This window comes from Petaurus breviceps, unplaced genomic scaffold, assembly GCF_028583685.1.
Source record: "Petaurus breviceps papuanus isolate PSGF00001 unplaced genomic scaffold, PetGlider_PUasm1.0 90763, whole genome shotgun sequence".
Lineage (NCBI taxonomy): Eukaryota > Metazoa > Chordata > Mammalia > Diprotodontia > Petauridae > Petaurus > Petaurus breviceps.
In genome coordinates, this window is record NW_027187340.1 from 7,754,134 (window position 1) to 7,773,588 (window position 19,455).

Below are 19,455 nucleotides of genomic sequence, written 5' to 3' on the forward strand. Positions count from 1 at the left end.
GGATACCCATAGGATTGTCAGGAGGATCAAATAAATTACAATAATGATGAATTCAAATAGTAGATGCTGTCTAAGTATAGTAGATGCCATATAGTGTGTGCATATATAGCTATGTATTTGTGTGCATAAACATATTTAGTAGATGGCTATATATAAATGCTGACTGATGCTGATGATGGATGGAGATATTGCAGATCCATTTGAGTATCCTGAGAAACTAGCAGAAGGCCTTTCACCAAGTAGGAGCTTTTAAATAAATGATTATTGAGTGTTTGGTTGACTTGATAAAGAAAATACTAAGAGGAAAATCTGGGAATACTTCAGAGACTTTGAATCTATTGGACCTCCAATGGATTCAAAGACAAAGAAAAGAATGCTTGTATTCAACACTTTTAAAGAAAAAGTGTTAAGATTTTTAAAAAAGAGATCCCCTTTAATTCTAATGTTTTTCTCTCCATTGATTATGTTAATTTGTCTTGTATAAGCTGGTTGTACATAGTCATTTGCTTGTTGTCTCTCCATCTGCATCAAGAATATCTTAAGAACAAAGATTTTTTTTTTTGTCTATCTCTGTATCCCCAGTGATTAGTGTAGTGCCCGGAACATAGTAAGGGATTAATAAATGTTTATTGAATAAGGGGAAACAAAATCATAGTCTTCAAATATTTAAAGGACTATATATATTGCTTTTTTGGAAGGGGGAGGGCAGGGCAATTGGGGTTAAGTGACTTGCCCAAGGTCACACGGCTAGTAAGTGTTAAGTGTCTGAGGTCAGATTTGAACTCAGGTCCTCCTGACTCCAGGGCCAGTGCTCTATTCACTGTGCCACCTAGCCACCTAGCCACCCCAGGACAATATTTTTTTATTTCAAATTTTTTTCAGTGAAAGATTGAACTGAAAGTAGACATTCTTTGTAAATCAAGAGAGCAGAAACTTGACTTGTGGTTGGAAATTACAGAAAAGCAGATTTTTGTTGAACATGACAAAAAAAATTTTTTTTTAAAACCTAGACCTTTCCAACAATGGGTCTTTTCAATTGACTAACAGAGTGTGTGGCACACATTAAGCTTAAATGCTGAATAAATGGACAACCTTTTGAGATAGTGAACTTCCAGTCTCTGGAAGTATTCAAACAAGATTTAGGTTGAGTCACCTGTCAGGAATGCTATAGAAAGAATTCTTTTATCTGGTGGAAGGTGAGACTAAATGACCTTTAAAGTTATTTCCAACTCCAAGATTCCATAAGTCTCCAATATTTCATACATGTAATTTCCTATTTAGATAAATTAATACATCAGAAGCTTCTACAAGATAACTTGCCACATTATAGAATTTGGTATAATGTAACTTAATCTTAGGCTTTATCCTAGGGGTTTAACTATAGAAAGTACTACAAGAAGTTCCTTAGATTATAATTTCAATGATACCATGTTAATGGAATTTGAGCAAAACTCCAAAACAATAGTAACATTTATTCTTATTCATGCTTTAAAAGAAAGATTTCCTGATTGTTTCCCCACTATGCTTTCTCTCCTCAAACACTATTTTTAACTCCTTTCCACCAGGACCTTGGACGTGCCTTTGTATCCCCATCCTGACAGGTGACCTGCAGTGTTTAGGACTCCATAATGCTTCTTAGTCATCTCCCTACAATGCTCTCTGCAGGTTCCCTTCTCCCCTTTTCAATACTGCTTTATGTGTTGTCTTTCCCCACTGGGATGCCTTGCTTTCTTGTACTTGTATTCCCAGGACTTGGCATAATGCATAACACACAGTAAATGCTTAATAAATACTTTATCTAGCTAGATATTTAGTAATAGTGATGAGGAGGAGGAGGAGGAGGAGGATGTTTTGAATTCACATATTGCCTTTCTGGCTCCAAAAGCACAGAATCTCCAAAGCACAGAATGTAAAGTAACAAAGAGCCTGTATGAAAACGGGCCTTCAGGGATGCTTCAGAGGGCTAGGATGGAAAAGCACTTGAGCATGTTCTCAGATACAACCCTGATTTAACAAGGAGGGACTTTCCTTACTGTTAATGATTCTAATGATTAATCCTTGCAGAAAGTGTGACTGTGACTCACATAATGCATTCTCACCATATTTATTAAATTAAGAAATTCAAGCCCCAGGTCTTGAGTTGAAAAACTCTCCTTCAAAAACAATTGCCACTGGCTATCAGGAGACTCCACACAAGACAGGAATTGAGTTTCTCCTTTTTCCTGTTGAATCACTTCAGTTTTGAAAAACTCCTTCAGGCTTCTAGTCAGCTCCTCTACCTGAAAAAGAAGGACTTTTTTTTAAATCAAAGCAGTGAAACTTCTTATAAAAAGGAAAAAAATTCTTCAAATTCAAACACATCTATATAAGAAAAACAAATCAACATGAGACATTTCAGGATTGCATCTTTCTCAAAAACATTTATATTATTATTGACTATGTCAAATAACTGCAGTGGCTCAGGAACCTATTTAGGCAGCTGGCAAACAGGACTGCTTGTGGAGTCCAGATGGAGGTGACAAGTTTATTACCCAGTAAGACCTTCTGAGCACAGCCAAAAAAAGATTTTTTAAAACTGTCAGCAATTTGGTCAATTCCTGTCACAGATCATCTTATTATCACAAAGGAGGGTGACATAATTTAGAGTGAGGCAGAAATACAAAAGTAGGAAAGCCATAGCTAGAGGGGGGAAAATGAATGTTAAGTAAAAGAACATTACTTTGGAATCCCACGACTGGTTTTTAATAAATATTAAGGCAATAAAAAGTAGTGAAAATAAATCTTAATTTTCTGTATTGCTTTGCATACTAATACTCCACATAAATGGTACTGAATTCTTGGAGATCACTTTATTTTGTCAGAGGCTGACACCAACCATGCCATAAGAAACACACATTAACACTGCATTTTGTGCTGAAACTACAGTCAAAAGACTTTAACACAGAGATGCCTATTAACCTTAGGTGAAACAGTCCAGCTAATGGGACAAGATGCAGTGGTCAGAACCACTGGGGCAATTCTAAGGTGAAAAAACATTCCAGGACATTCATGAGCACCAGATATAGGGGTCCTTCTGGACCCACGTATTTAAAAAAAAAAAACAGTTATTGATTTAAGGTGTTTTACATTGCCCAGATTTCCCTGTATCCCTTTTTGCTTCTCTGTATTAATCATATTCTTCATTTATTATAGCACAGTAATATTGTTATATTCATGTACTACAATTGGTTTAGTGATTCCCCATCCAATGGGTATTTACTTTGTTTCCAGTTGTTTGCCCCCACAACACACTTCTCTAAATATTTTGGTGTTTATGCAAACTTTCTTTTTATGAATGACTTCCTTGAGGTATATGCCTAGCAGTGGAATCTCTGGGGCAAAGCACATGGGCATTTTAGTCACTCGATTTGCCTTATTCTAAGCTGTTTTTCAGAATAGTTTTACCAATTCCACTCACAATGCGTAGCAAACCTATCTCTCCATACAACCCTTTCAACATTGACTATTACCATCTTTTGTCAGATTTGCCAATCTGCTTGATAATAGCTGAGACTCCAAGGTTCTTTTGATTTGTATTTTTCACTTACTAATAGAATGGAGTTTTCTTTCATATAATTGTTAATAGTTGGCGATTTTTCTTTGACTAGTTATCTGTTGGGTAATGGCTTTTGGTCTTACATATTTCTGTTAGTTGTCTATATGTCTTATATACTAAACTCTTTGATAAAAAGATTTTCTCAGTCAACCACTCCCCTAAATGATTTAATTTTATTTGTTCAGAGTTTTTCAATATCATGTAATTAAAATGATCTATTTTATCTCTTGTAATCACCTTTTTCCCTTGTTTAGTTAAGAATTTATCTTTTACCCACACATATGAAAGGTATATCACCTGTTTCTCTATTCAGTATTTATAGTATGAATGAATTGAGGGAGGGAAGGGAAGTGAACAAGCATTTATTAATGCTTACTATGTACTAGATACTGCGCTAAGCAATTTACAATTATTTTCCTATTTGAAAGTCAAGGTCTGATGGACCTTGGTTGTAATGACCACTGGCTCTGATGGGAAAGAGCATATTATAAAGGTTTTAAGACTCCTCCAGAGTCCTACAGATTGTCTTTGGGGGTCCAAGTCATGAGATTGCTCTTCTTGCCTTAGAGTGAGGTTTTGGTACTTCAGTAATGAAACCTCCATTAAATCAAAACTTCTTTACATCAATTCTCTATATTTACATAAAATTCTATCAAATCTCTCTACTATATAGTAACCATAGCATCAACAATAGTCATCCTGAGTGCTTATTACATGTAGAATACTGTTAGGCACACAAGGATACAAGGATGGAGAAGACAAAATCCATCCTTTAAGGAATCTGCATTCAGGATGGGAAGTTAATTCATATATATATATAATCAACTTTTGTTGATTAGTGAACACATAACGTAAAGCCTCCAAAATAAAATATTCCCCGCTTATGTAACTGTGTACATACATGCTCAGGGAGAAGGGTTTCCATTAGGGTATAGAGAGCTATAACTGTTCACAGAGGGAAGCATATGCGGGAGAAAGGGAGATCTTTAGCCACCACTGAGAAGTACTTTACCTTCTCTGCTGACTTTAGAAATGCCACGTGAGTTTGGAGGACTTGCACCTTGGAGGTGATGTTTCTGACAAGCATACCCAATTCTTCTTTTATTAGTGCAGCTTTAGTAAACAGGGATGCCTCTTCAGCAGGATCAAATGTGTCTTCTCCTTCCACAGCTTTTACAGCTGCTTCTAATTCATGCGATGTCTCCTGTGAAGGCATCAAGTACAAGTATGTATCCTAGGCTGACAATGGGATTCAGGAAAATACACATTTCAATGGCTTCTGAATATGCCTGCACAGATAACACAAATTTAGGCACTGACATATCCAGAATCTTCTCTGTGAAAGGTGAAACTTAAAAAAAATTAAATAGTCACTATTTGCCGTGGTTCCTATTCACTCCCCTTCCCTTTTGTTAATATCATTGATAAAAGAAAGGTTGTTCATAGTGTGAGATGCAAGATTATTTCTGGGTCCTCCCAGGGCTAAAGCCTGTGTAATATAAAACAGTAGTATTGTGATTGTTTTAAACAATTGCTTTGTTTTTTTCTAATTTCTATCCAAGAATTGTTCTTTCATTTTAGAATTGACTCAATGAGTCTCCCCTACCTCTGGGATCATTATCTGAAATTGGAGATGGATTGAGGCAGAAGGATTTTAAACAACTGTATGATGAAAATGGTCCATATCAATCCATAGGGCTAATATGGCTTAAAACATTTAGTTTCAGAGACTTGCTGACAAGAGTGAGCTATATTTACTTCTGACACTCATCAGTGAATGAAGTATATGTCTGGCATGTGAAATCTACCAAATGACAGGTTTGATAAACAGATACTGTTGCTATCAGGAATCTAGTGTTTCCTCTGGAAAGAGCATAGTAGCCAAGAATGGATTCTAATCATAAGAAATCAACAGTTTTTCTTAGCAGTCAAAAGCTTTACTCTCATTTGCCACAAGGAATAGTTTGATTATTTAATATTCTTCCCTAGTACTCACTGGAAGAAAGGTAATTTTCATTATAAGAGTCACTTCATAATGGCACTTTGTAAGAAACAGGGACTACTCCCTCCTACTCTCCCTTCCTCTCTGCCACCTCCTAAAAATATGGTGAAGAAGCACAAATCTCTAAAAGCACACATCTAAAACAAAATCACATTTCACAGAAAAATCTTACATCTTTTAAACTACTTTACAAAAACTCACTAAAGGTGAAAATGCTTTAAGTCACTATGAATTCTCCTATGTATTTAACAGTGTTCTAAATTGTAATATAGCATAATCCACTTCCCAATCCCACCTCCAGTTGAATCCTTCACTTGGAAATCAAAGCTATCTATAGTCATGTGAAAAAATGCTCTATTGATTAGGGAAACACAAATTAAAACAACTCTGAGGGACTACCCCACAGACCCATCAGATTGACTGATATGACAAAAAAATGACAAATGTTGGAGGAGATATGGAAAAATTGGGACACTAATGCACTATTGATACAGTTGTGAACTGATCAAACCATTCTAGAGAGCCATTTGGAACTACACCTAAAGGTCTATAAATCTGTGCATACCCTTAGACCTAGCAACGTCACTACTAGGTCTGTGTCCCAAAGAGATTACCCCCTCCAAAAAGAGGAAAAGGACCTATACTATATGTACAAAAATATTTATAGCAGGTCTTTTTGGAATTGGAAATTGAAGACATGCCCACCAATTGGGAAATGGTTGAACAAGTTGAAGTATATGATAGTGACAGAATACTATTGTGATGTAAGAAATGGCTAGCAGGATGGTTTTAGAAAACCTAGGAAGACTTATATGAACTGATGTAAAAGTGAAGTGAGCAGAAGTAGGACAAGAGTTTACACAGTAACAGCAATATTGTACAGTGATCAACTGTGAATGATTCAACTATTCTCAGCAATACTGATCTAAGACAATTATGAAGAGCTTATATGAAAAATGCTATCCACCTCCTGAGAAAGAGCTGAAGGAATCTGAATGCCGATAGAAGCATACTTTTTTCAACTCTCTTTTCTTTTTCATTTTTTGTCTGTTTTCTTTTGTAACATGGCTAATATGGAAATATGTTTTATATGACTACACATGTATAATCTATATCAAACTGCTTGCCTTCTGAAGAAGGAGGCAAGGGAGGAAGGGAGAAAATTTGGATCCTAGATTTTTTTAAAATGAATGTTAAAATTATTTTATATTTCATTAGAAAAAAATATATAAGAATCCTTCAGTTCTCTGAAGGACAGCCCTGTGATATTGCATTCTGATTATACATAGGGAGACATGACTCCTGACTGACTGAGACATTTGAACCTATGATGATATGAGCGTGAGCAGACTGCAGATGAGATTCGAGCAAGAAGGCCAGGAATGTGTCCTTTGATTCCCAATGCTTACTTCCCCAGAGACTGATAAGAGTAGACTTTCCCATTAAGACTGTTCTCCCTTTTATTGATTTGATCTTGTTTTTGAGTAGAGGAGCTAATTTATTCCTTTGTATTCAACTCTCTACTCTAATCTGTATAACTTCTGTTTTCTGTTTTATGGTTTGCTCTGATAAATATGACTGATTGCTACCTGCAATGTGGTTGTGTGTGACCAGTGTCTGATGAGAGGCACCTAATCTAGCTATTGTTACAGCTATAGTACAGTATTGCTACTCTCCCCTTTAGAATGATGAGAGAAGGTAGCTTTTATTCTGAACTTTCTAAAAGAACATCATACTTCTAGTATACTTCATAAATATCTGAAGTGTAAAATATAGATGTAAGTCTAATCCATTACCCTTTTTAGAAATAAGATAGCAAAGGAGTTAACATCCAGTTATAGCTGTCCTGGATCTTAAATGTTCCTCCTTGCTAGGCTATTGGTGGTAAATGCAAGGCTCTTATCCCACCCTCCACAGCGTAGAGATTACAGTCTTCCTGGAGATCTCAGCCTTTCTAAATATATTCATGTAGTCTGGGCCACCGTATTGGCCAGAGCTTAAATTACTATGCAATTCTATCTACTTTATATATGTATTACAATAGTTATTCAGGTATGTGTTTCATGTACTTGTCTAGACTCTAATCTCCATGAGGGCAGTAATTATTTTGTTTATCATCTTTGTATCTCTAGGACCCAGCAGAGTGATTTATGGGGTTTTTTTCTTTCTTTTGGTCTAGACCAGCAATTCTCAGTTTTTTAAAGTCAGAACTCCTTTATACTCTTAAAGATCATTGAGGATTCTTCAAAGACCTTCTGTTTGTATGGGTTATTGATAGATATATCAATATTCACCATATTAGAAATTGATTATTTTGACCTCATGGCCCCCATACTTGGAAAGCTACTGGCCCAGACCTCTAATTGTATTGAAGTACAAAGTTCCCAGTGAGAAAAGTCCCTCAACAACTAAAAAAGTATTCTGCAACATTAAGTTTTAGTGAGAGTATCCTGGGGTATTTACAGAGTTTCCCAGAGTTTAAGGGACTTGCTCAGGGTTTTAAATCCAGTTTGCTTCAGAAATAAGGTTTTAACCTAGGTCTTCCTACTTCTGAGATTTGCCAGTCATTTACAAAGTCATGGTGCTTTACATTCAGGCATTTAATAAATGTTTATTGAATTGAAAAGAAGGTATCTATTAGTATACTTATAATCCAAAGTACTGTGTAGGGTTTCCTAACTTATCCATGAACTTTCAAAAATATTTTGATAATTGTATTTCAGTATGATTGGTTTCCTTTGTAATTTTCTATTTAAAAAAATTATTTCATTTTTAATTTATGTAATAAAACAAGCATTTCCATGACACTATATAACAAAAAAGATGATTGCACATGAAACTGCAAATCTATTGCATAGAATTTGCTATTACTTTTAAATATATAATAAAGTTATCATGTGAATTGAAGCAATGGTTGAACAAGTTATGGTATATTATTGTGATAGAATACTACTGTGGTGTAAGAAATGATGAACTCAATGATCTTAGAAAAACATGAATAGACTTGCATGCAATAATAAAGAGCAAAATGAACAGAACCAAGAGAACACTGTATACAGTAGCAGCAATATTGTTTTAATAACAACTTTGAACAAATAAGTCATTTTGACTATTGTAAATACCCAAATTAACTGCAAAGGACATTTGAAGGAAGATACTCTCTGTATCCAGAGAAAGAACTAATAAATAGAAGTATATATAGAATAATTTTACACATATGTGCATATGGTAGCCATCTCTAGGGTAAACAGGTTTTGATATATTGTCTCATTATTGTCATTCTCTTTAATGATATTATTGATTGTTTCCATGATTCATTCTTCAAAACCTACTTATTCTTTAAGATTAGGTTTTTTAATCTCCAAGCAGTTTTTAATCTAAATTTCCATGCCTCCTAATTAAATATCATTTTATTGCATTGTGATCTGAAAAGGTTACTTTTAATATTTCTGCTCATCTGCTTTTAACTACAAAATTTTTATGTCCTAATATGTGGTTAATCTTTGTAAAGTTATCATAACCACTGAGAAGAAGGTATATTCCTTTCTATTTCCATTCAAATCTCTTCCTTTGTAATTTTATTTATTTTAATTTATTCATTTTAAATCATTATTCTGATAAGGGGTCCATAAGTTTCACTACAATGCTAAATGTCCATGACACAAAAAAGGATAAAAATCTATTCTCTAAAGGTTGTGTTTATGTATGTATATTACATGTCACATAAACATATATGTTCATATATATAGAACCCAATTCTCTCATCGGTGTGATTGTCAAGGAGAACTGGGGAAGTCTGTGCTGGAAAGAGGCAAGTATGTAAAGGGGATTAGCCATGACCTGGCATATCCATTGTTTCTTTGTGAAAGACGTTAAAGCCCTGAGGGCACAATTTCAGCTTCAAAGGGAAGCAATGACTGCTATAGGGAAGGAACACGAATACCAGGTCTTCTAAAAAAAAAAAAGTTTTCTTTTGTAGGCCATAAGGGCTTGTCTACCAGCTGCCTCTTGGCTTCCTACTGGAGTAGTAATTTTCTTTGTAATCCTTTACAATAGATAATTACAAATGAGACTGAAGGATGGCCCTCCCAAACCCTATCCCCAACCCCAAAAGGGAATCATTATCAAAATATCATTAACACCCGCCCATTAAGGAAGGGAAGGGAGGAATCACTAACGTACCTGAGCAAAGGATAAAAATTCTGAATCCCATAATAAGCTCAAACATTCAGAGACACAAACATTTTTAAATACATATAAATTTTAAGATCATTAGTTACAGTGATACTAATTTATAAATGCAACTACTAAGAACTGAAATTAAGGTTTATAGATATCCTTTATCTTTTGCACATATTCTATAACCACAGCAAACCTTATTAAAATGTCACTTACCTTAGCTTGACTATCTAGTTCCAGGTATTTGCTCAGAATTCTCTCTGAATCTGAAAGACAGGAGCCAAGATCCATACTATTTGAAAGTATTGGACTGATTTTCTGAACTGACATTCTTGCCTTTAGAAATAAAAAACAAATAATCTTAGAAACTTATCTGTAGAGATAAGTATGCATATTTAGTACATGAAAATCATAGAATAAAAAAATACATAATTATATACTGAATCTTTAAAGCCCTGTTCTTGAAGTAGTAGGGATGATTTTGTGCTGGTCCATTCATATTCTTCTCACCTTCTTCCCATTGAGACATACATTCTGGAGACAATGACCAGAATTAAGACTAAAGTTTATGGGCAACTAGGTGGCATAATGGATAGAGCACTGGGCTCAGAATCAGGAAAACTCATCTTCATAAGTTCAAATCTGGCCTGAGACACTTACTAGTTGTGTGACCCTGGGCAAGTCACTTAACCCTATTTGCCTCACTTTCCTCATCTGTGAAATGAGCTGAAGAAGGAAATGGCAAACTATTCTAGTATCTTTGCCAATAAAACCCTAAAATGGGGTCATAGAAAGTTAGACACGACTGAGAACAAATATGCACCCTGGGAAAGTGGGAAAGCTAACTGGAACATGTGGGAATCAACACCATGATGATGGTGTCATCATTATTACCCAATAATGAACTGACCAAAGACATACACACATATAAACCCTTTGAAAAATAATACAGTCTAAGGCTTCATGCCCAATAGTGGTTGCCTGGCTTGAATTGATGAATGTGAACATGTATGTGTCCTTAGAATATTATAAAAACAGTTCAAAAGCCCTGGCATCCAACCAAAGTGACATGATTTAGTGACTTGTCCATTGTCACACAGGTGGTAAATATCAGAGGTCAATTTATACCCAAATCCTCTGACTCTAGAACTCTGACTCTTTTCACTGTGCCAATTTGCCTAAGGTCTAGACAATCATGATTTAGCAATTGCTGATTACAATCTTGTCAAAATAATCAGTATATTACAAAATTGAAATTTGAACCTCAACTGCCATATAGCCTATAATACCTAACAGCACTAAGGCCAAGCAGCACCCAAGTTCTGGACCTTTCCATTTATTTTTCTCATAAAAACTTATTTGTTCCACAATCTATTTGGAGGAGAGGAGGTAATAATGACTTAATTAACAAAACAACTTATCTATGTTATCTCTCCTTGTAAACATATAAGTTTCTGGAGGGCAATACTTTTTTCTCCATATTACTTAGCAATACTTTAGGTATTACAGATTTTCATAAAAAGTTGCTGGACAAATGAATGATTCAATGAACAAATTAATATAAATGTTGTTGCTGATAAGTCATTTCAGTTGTGTCCAACTCTTTGTGACCTTATTTGGGGTTTTCTTAGCAAAGATACTGGAAGGGTTTGTCATTTCCTTCTCCAGCTCATTTTACAGATGAGGAATTGAGGCAAACAGGGCAAAGTGACATGCCCAGGGTCATTCAGCTTGTACATATGTCTGGGGCCAGAGTTGAACTCATGAAGATGAGTCTTCCTGATTCTGAGCCCAGTGTTCTATCCACTGTGCCACCTACTTGCCCAGGGAATATAATGCTTTGCACAATTTGAAACATGATAAGAAAACAGTTTGGTTCAGTATGCTATTATAATATTATAGTATATAATTATACTATTATAGTATATAATTATACTATTACATTATATATACTAATATATAATTATAGTATTGGTATAATATACTATTAGTTCACTAATATGAACTAGGTGATGATTCAGTGAATCTATGATTAAATCAAAGTTATCTTAGAAGGTCTTCTATTGTGTTCCTGTTCTGATCTTTCATGGTAGCATCTTAATGGCTATGACAATGTGACATAGGTCCAATGATCCTATAGGTATATAGCTCTCCTTTTCCCAAATCAGCTGCAACCAGAAAAACAAATTTTGGGAAAGTGGCCTATGGATGTGATAAGACATGTGTCTGAGCTAAGGAAGCAGCTTTCTGTTGTTAATAGGGTTATATCTCCTTGAGCATCTCATATAAAAGGGGCAACACCAGCATTCACCTCCAGATTGTGACTTTCAGAATGAAGTTCTACTGTTCTCTCCAGTTTTAGAAAGGATGGTGAGGATCAGACTACAGGGACTAGCAAGAAGAAGAATAATCCCATGTGATCTGACTGGAACAGAAGTAGTGGGAAGGGCTGAAGATCTAAATATTTTGAGCTCTTTCTGTGTATCTTTGCATCTCTGCCTCTCCCTGCCCCCTCCCCCCCCACACCACCCCTTAACTTGGTGCCCTTTCCTGGTAGGCAAAATAGTAGGCATTCAAAAGTGCAGAGAGTGATTTAAGCTGCTACCATGCCTCCTGACCTAAATTTGACAATACTGTACCCCTAGGGATGTGGTCCTGCTCCTGCCACTATATTGTGAATTTCCCAAGGGCTCGAGACATCATATTAAGGACTAGAATCACAGAATTTTAAAGGTGGAAGGAAAATGAAAGATCACTGAGTCCAGCCTCTTCAACTGACAGAGGAGAAGGCCAAAGTTCAGAAAATGAAGTCATTTGCCTTGGGTTATGCAACAATTTAGGGGGCAGTTGTTGTTCAGTCATTCAGCCATGTCTGACTCTTCGTGACCCCGTGGACCGCAGCACACTAGTACTGTTCATTCGGTTTTCTTGGGAAGGCTACTGGAGTAGTTTCCCATGTCCTTCTCCCATGGATTAAGGCAAACAGAGGTTAAGTAACTTGCCTAAAGTCACACAGCTAGTAAATGACTGAGGCTAGATTTGAACTCAGGTCTTTGAGTGGGCAAACTGGGGCTCCCTCTCAGGTCTCTTGACTCTTCATCCAGAGTTTCTTCCACTATTCCACAGTGGTTCTACACCATCTGGATAAACAGCAAAGGATACAACCCAGGAAGAAGCATATTTCATCCATCCTTATAGTTGCAGAAATGAAGTCTGGGCTTCTCCACAGGCATGCCCTTTCCAGAGAAACTTGTTCATCCTCTCTATATAAGCCTAGATTCAGAGAGCCATTGTATCCAATAGGGACAATGCTGAAATACTACTTGTTCTGTCATTTGGGACTTAGCCCAGACAGCAAGGCTCCCTGGTGTAAAGACCACTGTTGAGGTTACTGGGTTCTCAACATATTTATTATCTATTGTCACGTGGTAGATTCTGCAACTGAAAGGAAAATGGTTGGTTTCAGGAGCCCCTGAAAACAGGAGAGATGGAAAGGAGTCTCTCTTATGCTATTCAGTCAAGAGAGTGTCCTGGTCATTTTTCTAATAGCAAGTGGTGATGGAGGCAGGGCAGTGCTGATTTGGTGAATCAGTGAATGAACACTTTGGAATCTGAGCACGTGAGTTTCAAATCCTTCCTCTGATGCTTACTACCTATATGACATTGGGCAAGTCACTTAACTTCTCTGGGTCTCAGTTTCCTCCTCTGTAAAATGTGAGGGTGGACTCTGTGGCTTGTGAAGATCATGCCAGTTCTAGGCATGAGAACCTAAAGCATACAGTTAATTTCACTAAAGTAATTCTAAATGTAAACACAAGACCTGACTTCTGGTTCTGCTGCTTACTAGCTGCATAATCATGGGCAATCACTTCATCTCCCTAAGTTTCAACTTCCTCATCTGCAAAACTGATCTAATAAAAATGTCTACCTCATAGGCTCTGTTAGAAGACACCTGAGATGATGCATGGGAAGCACTAAATTAATGCAACTTCTTTTTCCTACCATTCTGCCAATTGAAAAGTTAGGTGATGTAGTGGCTAGAGTGCTGGCTCTGGAGTCAGGAGGGCCTGAGTTCAAATCCATCCTCAGATATTGATGAGCTGTGTGACCCTGGGCAAGTCACTTAACCCTGTTTCCCTCAGTTTCCTCATCTGTAAAATGTGCTGGAGAAGGAAATGGCAAATCACACATATCTTTGCCCAGAAATCCCCAAATAGGGTCATGAAGAGTCAGACACAACTAATCCACACAAAAGGAAGTACTGGTTCTAGGGACTACTAACATAAACCTTCAGGATGGTGTAACATGGTTGCTATTTATTGCTCATGCTGCTTCTGCAAGAGGGAGGGGGCACCTGAGATGTCTGCCTTGGGAGAAAGAGGATACAATGCTGGTTTACAAGTGTAATTATTGCCTGTTCTTGACTTATAGGTCTTGCAGAGAAAGCAAAGTAGAATATAACAGGAGACTACCTGGTGTGAGATGAATTTACTCTTAATTAAGGGGAATTTTTGATGAAATAGTACCCCTCTCCCCAAGCATTTACTGTAGCTGACACACAGCCTGGTAGCACTGAATTAAGCACACCTAAAGCTACCTTTGGTGAAGCAATTAATGCAATTGATTCCAAACCATTAATTTAGGAAGGAAGCATTTTATGATACTACCTTCCTTAGGTATCCCTCCATTGAGGCAGTTAATTGCTGTTTCTTAAGAGCAAGTTCCTTATGAGCAGAACACTGCTGGCTTAGCTGATCCACTCTTCTCCGAATGCATCCCATCATTTCATGAATGCCAGCCATCTGAGAGCTAGACGGGAACAAACCAGCTGTTAGTTCATCTCTGCCCTGATGGAGGCATTCAGCTGACAGTAAGCAGTGGAAAAACAGATCCGCTGTCTTAGGTTAGATTGGATTGAGTTAAAGCTTCAAGTTTTAAGTTTCCAACATGGCATGAGGAAAAAAAAAAACAACCAACCATGAAAGTAGCAAAATGTTGTTAAGATAGAAAAATATCAGCCAAAGAGTCTATGTGTGACTATTAAAAGCTTCCAAAAATGCAAAGTGAATTGTCCGGTTTGCTACAAGGACTAATCTTTTTTTAAAAGGTTATCTTGCTATCATATTTCAAAAAATTCAAGATATTTATGGCATGAGGACCCACACAGTAAGGGGAATAGCTATGGAAAGGTTTCATATATGAAGTGGTCTCTGGAAAAAAAATGAATATATCATTCAACAAAACATTTACTTTTCTAATAATGTACAATGTTTAAGTAAACATGAGCTTGCCAATTCTCAGTAATAACAGTACTCAAGGCTATCTTCGTGGGATGACAAACAAAGAATCACCAACAATTAGGTACCACTATGTACAGTGGAGTCCTGAATTAACAAATTTCTGGACAGTTAGTTAACCTGGCAGTTATAGAATGAGAGGGCCTTATAAATGAACCTTAAATTGTGCCTTCCCCCCTGCATGTTTGCAGTTATCTTAATAAGTTTCCTAACCAGTCCAATTGCTTCCTAATAGGAACATAGAGTGATCAAATGAATATTACTGTATTTATGCAATTTATTGTTAGGAACTTTTCAGATGAATAAAATTTATTTTTGTAATCCCAGATTTTATTTCACTACATAGTCTCATATTTTGAGAACACAGCCTAAGCTACTATTTTAACATTTCTAGACTTAAAAAAACCTTTAATCAGTCAATTCTTTTCAAACACCAATAAAGAGTAAGATTACAACTCCTGAATTTGATTATTCCAAGATTTAAAAAAAAATCTTGCCAAGAGTTACAGATTTTTATTGCTTTTATTTCTAATAATTCATTTATGCCTCTGTAAAAAATGAATTTAATCAGTAATAAAATGAGGGCAGGAACTGATAGGAATGAAAATGAGGCCTCTGAAATAGACAAAGAACCATCAGTCATTTGAGAATTTTCCCCCAGGATTATGAAAAGTGGCTGGAACATAAATGTTTTCTATAAGGCAGCTGATGTTCCAACTAATGGAATTAAAAAGGAGAGGGGGGGCTAATAATAAATATTATTCCTGAGACATAATACCCTATGGGGTTGATTCAGAAAAAGCTAAGAGTGTTGTGGGGTAAAAAATGAAAGGTACTTACAAGAGGACTCAGTTTAAGGGAGATGACTTTACACAGCAATAGTTAGTGGCACCACTAGTAATTGTATTTTTCATAAACTCTTAAAGTAGTTATTCAGCATCTTATTGGTCATTGAGTCTATCTTCTCAATGGAGGAGTCTTTTGTATAATATTCCTAACAGTCATCTAGCCTATGTTTGAGTGGTCCAGAGATGGGGAAACTCATTACCTCATGTCCATTCCATTACTTGACAGCTTTAGGTTTTAAAAAGTTATTTTGTAGGTTTAGGCAAAAATCTGCCTTCCTGTAACTTCTATGCATTCATCCAAACTCAGCCCTTGGGAGAAACAGAGCAAATCTACTCCCTCTTTTCTCTCTTCTCATGGACAGCTCTCCATGCTACATAGCTTTCTTTTTTTTCCTCAATTATGTCATGGTTTCTAGAACGCCTACCATCTTGATTGACCTCTGAATATACTATGTCAATCAACCATTAAGATTTTGATTAGATTTAAAAGATTTTTATAGGCTGAAAATCTTTTGGGCTTGACTCTGAAACAACCTTCTATCATCTATCTCTTCTTCTGTTCCTCTAATCATGTCAGTGTTCTCTTCTCCTTTCTAGTCTCAGTGAAAGTGGTGACCCTCTCTCCTTGCCAAAGTTAACTTCTCCACCTGTACCCTCAACCCCATGTCCTGATCTTGCTGTAACAATCACGCCCTATTTCTCTTTCATATTCCATCTTGCCTCTCTACTGGGATCTTCCCACGGTGGTGAAGCTCAAATGAGACAATGGATGTAAGGCCCTTTGGAAACCTTAAAGTGCTCTATAAATACCATTCTGACCATTACTATTATTAGCCTGTATAGTCACAAGGCTTCCAGTCTGGTGATGACTTCTACTGCCCTCCTGCTAAGCTGAAGCAGCATTTATCGAAAAATGTAGGAGTGTGCCGGTAAATATTTAACACCCAGGATCTCATGGGGGTAAAATGTATGCACACACTGTTAAGTTTGATCTACCTTATTAATACTTTCTAAAGACAATCAACAAAAAAAGAAATCAAGCCCTGATTTGTAGGGATGAATACTCACACTGAAATTTTGACAATGGGCTCTCACAAGCCCCTCATAGCTGGTTCCAGCACACTCCTGGACCATCTTCAAAGTCCACAAATAACATGTCTAAGTTTTTACTATACTTGGAAAATCAATTTAAAAAATGTAAAACCTTACCTTGAGCCTAGAATAATTTGAATTTCAATTAAATTCAATTTGTCTATGAAAGGATTGCCATCACTAATACAATTAATAATAAGAAAGGAGGGTGGGTAGGTGGCGCAGTGAATAGAGCACCAGCCCTGGAGTCTGGAGGACCTGGGTTCAAATCTCAGACACTTAACACTTACTAGCCATGTGACCTTGAGCAAGTCACTTAACCCCAATTGCCCTGCCCTCCCCCCCTCCAAAAAAAAGCAAAATAATAATGAAGAAGGAGAAAAAGGAGGAGGAGGAGGAGGAGAAGAAGAAGAAGAAGAAGAAAGAAGGAAGAAGGAAGGAAGAAGAAGGAAGAAGGAAGAAGAGGAAGAGGAAGAGGAGGAGGAGGAGGAAGAAGGAGAAGGAGAAGGAGAAGGAGAAGGAGAAGAAGAAGAAGAAGAAGAAGAAGAAGAAGAAGAAGAAGAAGAAGAAGAAGAAGAAGAAGAAGAAGAAGAAGAAGAAGAAGAAGAAACAAATATTTATTAAGCATGTACTCTGTGCCAGGAACAGTATTTTACAAATATAACCTCATTTGATCCTCACAACAACCCTGGCAGGTAGGTGCTATTATTATCCCAATTTTACAGTTGAGGAAACAGCGGCAGAGAGCAGTTAAGTGACTTGCTAGTAATTGAACAGCTAGTAATTAGTTACCTGAGGCTCAGTTTTTACTCAGGTCTTCTTAACTCCAGGGCTAGCTCTGTATCCACTGTACCACCTAATTGTGGTGTTTATTAAGCACATATTATATACTATGCACTGTAGTAAGTGCTGTGGATCCAAAAAAGAGACAGAAACATGTTTCTACTCTAAAAACAAGTCCATGTTCTACTATGGGTAAAAACATGCAAATAAGTATGTACATGCAGCGGAAATGGGAGGCAATTTCACAGGAAAGACACCAGTAGGGGCAGGGGGAGGGAAAAGCCTCTTACAGAAGGTGGGATTTGAGCTGTCTTAACAGAAGCACAGGAAATTAAAAGGCAGAGCTTGGAAAATGCTGTTTTTGAGGAACATCAAAAAGACATCACATACTCTGTTTCTGGGTCACAGAGTATGTGAAAGGGAGAAAAATAAAAGAATACTGGAACGGTAGGAAGGGTCCAAGGCATAAAGGACTCCAAGTGCTAAACAGAGAACATCATTTTTTATCCTGGAAGTAACAGGGGGGCATTGGAGTTTACTGCTCAGGGAGGGACAAGATCTAACCTATGCTTTAGGGGTGGGGAACCTGTGGGTGTGAGGCCACATGTGGCCCCTTAGGTCCTCAGGTGTGGCCTTTTGGCTAAATTCAAATTTCATAGAACAAATCTTTTTATTAAGGGGATTTACTCTATGAAGTGTGGATTCAGTCAAAGGGCCACACTTGAAGACTTAGGAGGTTACATGTGAGCTTGAGGCCACAGATTCCCAATTCCTGTGACGACTGGATTAGAAAAATGACTTTGGCAGATGAGTGGAGGATGAATTAGAGTAAAGAGAGACATGTGTAGTAGGAAGACCAACCAGGAAGTTTTCACAATCATTCAGGTGTAATGAGAATCTAGCCAGAGTGGCTGTTGTTGAGTTGTTTCAGCCATGTTTGTCACTTTGTGACCCCACTTGGAGTTTTTTTGGCAGAGATACTGGAGCGGTTTGCCATTTTCTTCTCTGGCTCATTTTACAGATAAGGAAACTGAGGGAAAAGAGTTAAGTCACTTGCCAAGGGTGACACAGCTAGTAAGTGTTTGAGGAGGGATTTCCAGCTGTCTAGCCACTGTGCCACCTAGTTGCCCCTCAAAGGGCTAGCTGTGTGTGAAGAGAAGGGGCATATAAAAAAAGATACTGTTAAGGTAGACCAAAAACCCCCCAGCAGATTGGATATCTAGAGTGAGTGCAAGAAAGGAATCAAGGAAGACACCAGTTTGTAAGCCTCAACAACTGGGAGGCTGGTGGTACCCTTGATAGTAATCAAGAAAAGTGGCAGGAAGGAGGGTTGGCGTGAGGGAGAAGATAAGACTTCTGTTTTGGAAATGTTGAGCTGAGATGCCTAAAGAATATCCAGTTGAAGATATGCAAAAGACAGTTGGTGATGTGAGACAGAAGCTCAGAAAAGTGCTGGGGTTGGTTATACAGATCTGGGAATCATCCCTATAGAGATAATTGAACCCTTGAAAGCAAATGAGAATGCCCAATGAGATCATAGAAGAAGAAAAGAGATCCCATGACACAGAGCTGTGTGTGTGTGAGAGAGAGAGAGAAAGAGAGAGAGAAAAAGAGAGAGAGAGAGAGAGAGAGAGAGAGAGAGAGAGAGAGAGAGACAGA

General features: G+C 37.2%; 1 protein-coding gene across 1 annotated transcript in view; it reads right to left on the reverse strand.

Annotated features, from left to right (window-relative positions):
- CCDC141 (coiled-coil domain containing 141) overlaps positions 1-19,455 on the reverse strand; it is a 298,856-nt gene that overhangs the window by 90,631 nt on the left and 188,770 nt on the right. The window contains exons 10-13 of the mRNA XM_069068555.1: positions 14,444-14,585; positions 9,993-10,112; positions 4,608-4,799; positions 2,100-2,279 (exon numbers count right to left, since the gene is read on the reverse strand). Of these exons, the coding sequence (XP_068924656.1) occupies positions 2,100-2,279; positions 4,608-4,799; positions 9,993-10,112; positions 14,444-14,585 (634 nt within the window). The remainder of the gene's footprint in view (positions 1-2,099; positions 2,280-4,607; positions 4,800-9,992; positions 10,113-14,443; positions 14,586-19,455) is intronic.